This window comes from Carassius auratus, chromosome 8 (genome assembly GCF_003368295.1).
Source record: "Carassius auratus strain Wakin chromosome 8, ASM336829v1, whole genome shotgun sequence".
NCBI classification, from domain to species: Eukaryota; Metazoa; Chordata; class Actinopteri; order Cypriniformes; family Cyprinidae; genus Carassius; species Carassius auratus.
The window spans coordinates 10250005-10257789 of NC_039250.1; the positions used below are offsets into that span (position 1 = coordinate 10250005).

At 35.7% G+C, this 7785-nt stretch overlaps 1 protein-coding gene across 1 annotated transcript; it reads right to left on the bottom strand.

Annotated features, from left to right (window-relative positions):
• Nucleotides 1–369: 369 nt before the first annotated feature.
• On the bottom strand, nucleotides 370–3665 carry mpeg1.2 (macrophage expressed 1, tandem duplicate 2). The gene is made up of 2 exons (XM_026270794.1): nucleotides 3179–3665; nucleotides 370–2502 (listed from the first exon to the last, which is right to left on the bottom strand). Exons 1-2 carry the CDS (start codon nucleotides 3617–3619, stop codon nucleotides 802–804), a joined length of 2142 nt encoding a protein of 713 aa, XP_026126579.1. The 5' UTR covers nucleotides 3620–3665; the 3' UTR covers nucleotides 370–801.
• Between the last annotated feature and the right edge of the window lie 4120 nt (nucleotides 3666–7785).

The window sequence follows — 7785 nt, forward strand, 5'->3', positions numbered from 1 at the left end:
CTCTCTTTAGTGTTCTAACTTTATGGAAATAGCTGTTTAATATGTATAAATGATGTCCTGAAAAACATATTATTTAGGTTTTATATCTTAGGTTATGTTTTTCCAACATAACGCTTACATGCAGTACCCAGCCCAGATTCACAAATAATTTTCCATTACATACCCAGTGGCTTAATTCTCTGAGATGAATGTTTTTACTATGAGGGGAATGAAGAAAATACTTTGTGTGTGTGTGTGTGTGTGTGTGTATTTGTTATCATTATTTGCCATCAAAGCCACATGATTCAGAAGAGATTTTAAACACTACATATTTTCAAAAACAATTTATTTTGAATTTTAAAATTCTATATATTTTTTTCATGATTCACACTTGAAAACAATTTCATCTTTGTGCATTAACACAATGGCATAAAAAACCCAGTAATGGCCACTTAAGACAGAAATTGGTATTTTTATTAAAGAATAAAAAAAATAAAAGACAGCTCCCAAAAACAGTTAAAAAATGAATACAACAAAAGTACAAAAACAGTCATGTATGAATGCTCAACACAGACACTTTACACATAAATAGGCCTATAGTCTCATTAAAACAGGATCAGTAATTATTTTGGAAAAATGTAGACATAAAAATACTAAATACAGTTCATCATTCACACAAGCAGTGAAGCAAGTATATAGCAGCCCTTATACCAAGCACCATATAAATATATTCCCTATCACCAAATACTAAACAATTTATTACAAAGCTGATCAAGATTTTACTTTTACAGTTCTTAACTAATCTTAATGTACTAGACATAACTAAGCCAACAGAGGTTGAGTGGGATTTTCGTTTGTATTCTGTTGCTCTCTCTGACTTTCTACACTACTTTGGGCATCGTAGTGAATCTCTTCATACCCCCCGCTTGATCTGCAGTGAGAAACTCTCCTTCTGCGTTTCACCAAAATGACAATTCCTGCCACAACAACTGCGATCAAAGTCATTACACCACAGGCCACACCAGCCTTTTCACCTCCTGACATCTGGGTAGATGATGCCTGAAACGTTCCGACTATTTGAGTAATTTCGCCAGCCTTTGCTAGTCTCCATTTTTTGGTGTCTCCAATCCTAAGCCAGGCCCGTTCACCTTCTGTCATCACAGCTACAGTGTTTGTCGCCATCATGTTGGTCAGAGGTGGTCTTGTGAATGGTGGGAGGCGAATAGGTTTTAACTGGCCACCAGTAAACTCACCTGATTGGACACAATACAATACCTGACAGCCATCGCTAATGGCAGCAAGGTGTTGGCTGTACTGAGGTGGACAACGGTATTGGTCCCCTGCAAGAGGGTTGCCAGACTGGCAGCTAAAGAAACCCCCAAATGGCACAGAAGATACTGTTCCTGCCTCGTAATCATTGCTCAGACAAATCCTCATACCATTAGTCAAAAATGTTTGTGCAAAGTAATTTGGAGGACAGTCATGAGATTTGGTCTGAGGGTTTTGAAAAGATGGTCCGAATAGACCTCCAAAAAGGTACCCAGAGTACTCAGGAACTGTCTGTGTTGTGGAGCACCAGTAAGTGTTGATTTGTGCACGACGGACATGATAAGCATTTCCACAAACATTGTCACAACAATCAAAAACTAACCAGCACGAATGACATTTCCTATGGCACTCATATTGATTGTAACCCTGCTCTACTGTCTCTGAGTGTAAGAAAGAGGCACTGTATGGTTGGCGGCACGTATAATCACCCGTATCTGGATTTGTTTGCGCAAGCTCATCACAGATGACTTTTCCATCTTCCCCCAAAGGAGTGCATGTTTGGAAAACACCACCAAAGGTCAAATTGGTGACAGGACCCTTGCAGGACGAGTCGTTAACATTAGCCTGAAAGTTAAAATTTGGGGAATTTGGATCTACACATCCTGGAATGGTGTTTATGTTGTAGTAGCGCGCTGCAGCCTGTTGGATTGAAAGGGCGAGTTTATGTAAAGTTGGAACTGGAAGATCAGGAAACATAGATGGATTGAGGAAATAGTGCAGTGGCACGCCAGACCGGTCAATAGCCACTAGATTATTCTGAGTGCTCTCTTGCCACTTCTGCAGAGTGATTCCTTGGTAGAATAAAGCCCCACCATGGCTCTGAACTAAAGAATATGTTATGTTTTGCTGATAAGTGGTGGTCTCTGAAGTTTCCTGGGATTCCTTGCTACCAAAGTTAAAGTTAACCTTGTTAAAAAAGTTAAGGCCTGCTGATGCAGAGACAGAAGACTTGTCTGACTGACTGTTAGAGACATAAGATCTTTTTATATAGTCCTCTTGCACCAGAATGGCCCCGGCATCAACGCTTGTGATGACATGGGTACCATAATCAAGAATGAGCTTCTCTGATAGATAGGTTGCTAGGCGTGTTTGATTGTTCTCAACAGCGTCTGCGATTTCCCCAATCTGCTGAGCAAAGCGAGAGTCCAGAGTAAAGTCAGGATATGCATTCACGGTGTACAGATGATTGCGCACCTGAGAAGATAGAAGAAAAGATCAAACAATTACATCTAAATAGAAAATTAAATCATTGCCTGGTAATTTCGGTGTCTGCTTTTTAATTTCTACAAAAAAAAAATAAAAAAAGAAAGAAAAGAAAACAAAAACTATAAGAGCAGCCAGGTATAATTTTTTTTCTCGTTAATTCAGAGAAAATATCAGTTATGGAACGATAGCAGTCATTAGGCTATATTTAATTAAATTAAGTTTATAAGTTCAGTGAAATGGCCTAAGATATAAATATTACGGTGAATATAGAGGTTATGGCATATTTTATGTGTCTGTATTAATATGAATAGTATTAATAGTAGTGGATTCAAAAATCAAAACATATCTTTGAACAGACACACTCTCAGAGGATGAAGAGAACATAAAAATAAGCAGACTTCTACGTAAATAAATAATAAATAATAAAAAAGAAAGAAATAAAACTGAAAGTGAGCGTGGCGCTAGTGGTTAAACTTGAGATTGCGCTCTTTTTGACAAAAACAAAAAACACTTTTCCTAATCCGTGTCATATTGTATTTCTCCCTCCTTAAGAAGTTAATCGCTTCATACTATAATAATAAAATTAACAATTTTAAAAAAAACGTTTTCAAAAATTTTGAAAACCCGTGCTGCTTTTACTTTTCCTTTCCTGACTTCAGCCTACCTGAACTCGTGTTGTCACGGAATTCGTCCTCACTTGGTGTGTTTTCATGCGGGTATTTTCTGCAGAGAATTTTCCGTTTAGCACTGGAGGGAAAGAAATGTCTGCATTGATGGATCCTGATGTGGAGCTTTTCTGTTCCAGCCATGACATGATGGTCTCAGAGTGAGTTTCCACTCCGCTTGTTTTCCGTGGGATGACAAAGACTTCATCTGGGATGAGATAAATCCCATCCTCTGTGGTCTGACATTGGGAATAGCTAAAGTTCATCACCCGTCCCACGTCTATGTTGCGCAGGTTATCCCAGCCTCCACCTGGGAGCACCTCTAGTGCTGTCAAACTTGAGTTCATGCGACATTCACGAAGACCATTACTGGGTCGGATGAGCGCATTAGACGAGCAGATAGCAACAAGGAGCACCAGGACAGTGTATAATGACTCCATGGTCTAGATCCTTTCTCTCCAAACGAGTTTTGTTTTTGTTTTTATGCCTTAAATATCTTACTTACAGGAGGTGTGGTCATTAAAAAAAATCACATTCAAGTTAGACTAGCTTACTTCTATTTTCTATTGCTTAGCGTCAAGCTTTGTCAGAAAGCATCTGATAGAAGATTTTAAGAATGTTGTTTTAACACACACACACACACACACACACACAAATATAGCATACATGAACAAACAACTTCAGTTTTCAATTTCCTTTACAAGCTCAAAAACATCTGTCCTCATCTGTTCAAATGTAATTTATGCCTAAACATTACTCTCATCTTTATAGGACAACTAGAGAGATCTGAGAACTATAAAATTAATTTTCACTGTGCAACCTAAATAACTCAACCAAAACCAAATTTATGTGACTGTAGTAATGTTCAACACATTTTTTTTTTACTGTTATAATGAGTATACAAGTAACTTTTTAGTTTCATTTTGTTGGGACTCTCCAAAGTCTTTCATTGTGCAACTGTCAAAAATCTGATATAGCTCTAGAATGATCATGTGGTGTCAGGTGGACATTTGAAGGAAATCTGTAGATAAGAAGAAAAGTGTCATGCATTAAATCTTTTCTGTGCTTCATTAATGCTCTTCTTCATATACAAACCACAGTGCACTGTCCAAAATATCAGTAAAAGATACAGAAACAAGCTGAAAGACTATAATAATCTAAATTATTAGTTGTAAATATAACAGCAAATTAACATGTATGCTACAACTGATCAAACTTATTATTTCACCAGTGAGGCAATGAGCTACTTGACTAAACTTGACTAAAAATTAAAAACTGAGAACACAAATTAAATAATAATAATAATATGTCAAATGTAATGACATTAAGGTTATAGGATCACATGTTCAGTTTACACCATGAGAATGTTGTATGCTTGCAACTCATTCATCCATGGAATCTGATCTGCTCTAGAATTATCTTGTGGTGTAAGGTGAATATTTTAAGAAAGTCTGTAGAAAAGAAGAAAAGTGTCATAGTACAATACATCTGTTCTGCGCTACATGAATTCTCTTCATTAAAAAACGACAGCGCACTGTCCAAAATCTCAGTAATAGGTACAGAAACAAGCTGAAAGACTATTATAATCGAAATAATTAGTTGTAAATAAAATAGCAAATAAACATGTTTGCTATAAACTGATGATAATAACTATAAAAATGGACTATTATTTCACCAGCACTGTAAAAAAAAAAAAGACTCAAAATTGTTCCCCTTACTTAGATTTTTGCATTCACTGACAATAAAATTGCTAGTTGGAACTTGAACTATCTGTTGTAAGCCACTTGAACTCACTTTCAGACTTTTCTGAGGAAAAGTTCATCTTATTTATTAAATTGAGTTGATTTTATTTTGAAGTTGTAGTTGACACCCAGTTAGAGTGAGATCAACTTATCTGCGCATGCTCATTTGAAATTTGTCATGGCAACCGGCTGTGACAGGCTTTCCAAGGATTTTCCCAGAAGCTTTCTTGAAACTACTGTACACTTGTCAGTCCAACAAAATTACCCCAAATGTTGCCCCAGCTATAGTCAAACACAGTTTTTCATAATTTTGAAATGTTAAGGCTTTGTGAGTTCCCAGCATGCATTGCAGCGTGAATAAATTATGCAGTTACTGTTATAGCATTATTGTTTTCCTGTTTGCTGACTTAATTTAAACTTTTTATTATTTTTTATCGTTATTGTTAGTTATTTGTTGTACTGTGATGCAAAGAGCTCATCTTTTTAACGTGTTAGTTGTCACTGTTCTTGAGGTTTGTGTGTGTCTGGTATTGAGGATTAGAGTATGTTTAATTGGTTATGTGTAATTTTTGGATATAATAGTTTTGTAAGTTTTATAAACAAAGACAATGTTGTCTGCTTATTGGATTATCATATTAAGTAACATTTGTCATTTGAAAACAAACATACACATTTGTAATGTGGTGACTTTTAAACTTTATTATTTTTTGTTTCCAGAAAAATTAGATATTAGAAATGAGAAAATCGAAAATTTGAGTTGAACTAACTTTTTATTTTTTACAGCGAGTGGGACAATTAACTACTTGACTGAAATTAAAAGCTGAGAACAAATTAAATAATAATAAGTCAAATGTAATGGCATTAAGTATGGGGTTATAGGATCACATGTTCAGTTTACAGTATCATGATAATGCTGGATGCCTGCAGCTCATTCATCTATGGAATGAAGAGATAAGATGCCTTTTTTGTGGTTTGGAAAACTGTCCCAACTTGTTTAAACCATTTTTATGTATCTTCAAAAACACTATTTGTTATGCATACAAACAGCCTCACACACACAACAGGAAACCCGCCAGAAGAAATAATCAAAACCTTTAAAAAAAATTCTTCATAATTCTGCCTTTCTATTTTTTTCACCAAAAAGTTCTTTAAAATAAGTAACTAGCCTCTCTGAAACTGTGTGCGAGAGCTCAAATCATTTAGTAGTTGCTGAGTAATTTCCCATAGTCAGAGTGCACAGGTATCAGGAAATGTTGCTTAAGGAGAACAACTAGTTTGATTTTCAAATATTCATGAGGATCATGACATAAAATCTTTGAAGGAGATTCAGAACCTTGTATGACATGCTTAGTTACAAATAAGAAAATAGATGTCAATATAAATCCAAGGTTACTGTCATACAGAATCAACATAAAAAAGGTGAGCATGTTACATAACTATAAATACAGGTAGCCGAGTACTACCTCTAGCATGAAAGTGTGCTTGTGAAATGTTAAAAAAACAATACAATAAATTATAGACACATCTTCATTTGATATTTTTTATCTTTCCATGATTCCTCATTTTAATCGAACACGAAGTCTCGTATTGGACTTCATGTATATTGTTTTTTTAGTTACCAATGCAGTTGTATTAATGTGCTATTTATAGTCATCCACGATTGACCAGACACACACTCTTTAGTGGAATGAGAATGATATATTGTCAAAACCCTTGTGAAAAAATTTCATTTTATATAGAAATCTACTTCATTATTCGGGTGGGATGGCAGTGCCTCTTGCATACGAACAACTATACAAACAAATGTATACACTTAATTTATACTCATACCTCTTACCCCTGTCAGATACACTGCATTATTAGTAACGTTACGTATCTCATAACCTACTTGAATCTAAACTACTTTGTAGTTTTGTCATTTTCTATGCAATTCCTCTAATGTCCACCAGATGGTAGTAGATGACAGCAGGAGTTTGAACACTAAACGTGCGCTTTTGTAGAATGTCTTGGTTTAATTTTTGTTTATGCACAAGAATTTAGCTATGTAAACCAAATAATTTCAGATTTGAAGTCTTTTAACCGGTATTTCACAAACATTTATGTAATTTCTATGTATACTCATACTAGTAGTCTTGGTGAACTTCGCCCTCAGAGAGTTAAATCCTATGATTTACGACATGCCCAGTTGCCTATGTTCCGCCTGGATGCCCTCAGTGCTTTTTGAAAAAAAAAAAAAAAACCTATACTGAAAACCACAGCTCAAAATGTGTTCTCCAATGTTTTATATGCAGTAAACATGATGTTCCTCTGTTGAAGTGTGAATACTGCTTCTGAACGTAGTCATTGTGTTTCTTGTGTTGCTTACTTGGATTTGAAATAAGGAATATAACTTGGTTGATACACTTGTTTAAGTATGCGTCTGAGTGTACATGCAAAAGCTGAAAGATTCTGCCAGCTGTGTAAACTTCAGCAGACTGCACTCAGGCTAAGTCAGCAAACTGTAGAGTTCAAAATGTACCAGTGGAGAAAATTCAAAACAGTTCAGATGGGTGTTGAGAGGAGGAACAGAGGAGGGGGGAGAGAGAGGAATCCACAAGGCTGAAAGAGGGGGATTCAGGTCCCTCGTTCTGTGCTTCACAATAAAATCCTCTTAAATATTTAACAATAGATGAGGGGTCGGAGTATAGGAAAGAGAAGATTAATGGCATTCTGGTTTAATTGGCTGATTTATTCTCTAATCTTTGCTTTTGAATGTGTAAGAAAGACCATATATTAAGATTGAGACACAAATACCTGTTATCAAAGCACCTCATTTTGGGGTGCAAAATGTTAAGGGCTAATAATAATTCATGTCTGTGGAAGAA

What these genes read in the sequence shown, in the direction of transcription:
- mpeg1.2 (XM_026270794.1), bottom strand. Translation starts at nt 3,619, where the DNA reads ATGGAGTCATTATACACTGTCCTGGTGCTCCTTGTTGCTATCTGCTCG. An exon ending in CCGTGACAACACGAGTTCAG is followed by an intron (nt 2,503 to 3,178) that starts GTAGGCTGAAGT and finishes CTATCTTCTCAG; the next exon opens with GTGCGCAATCATCTGTACAC.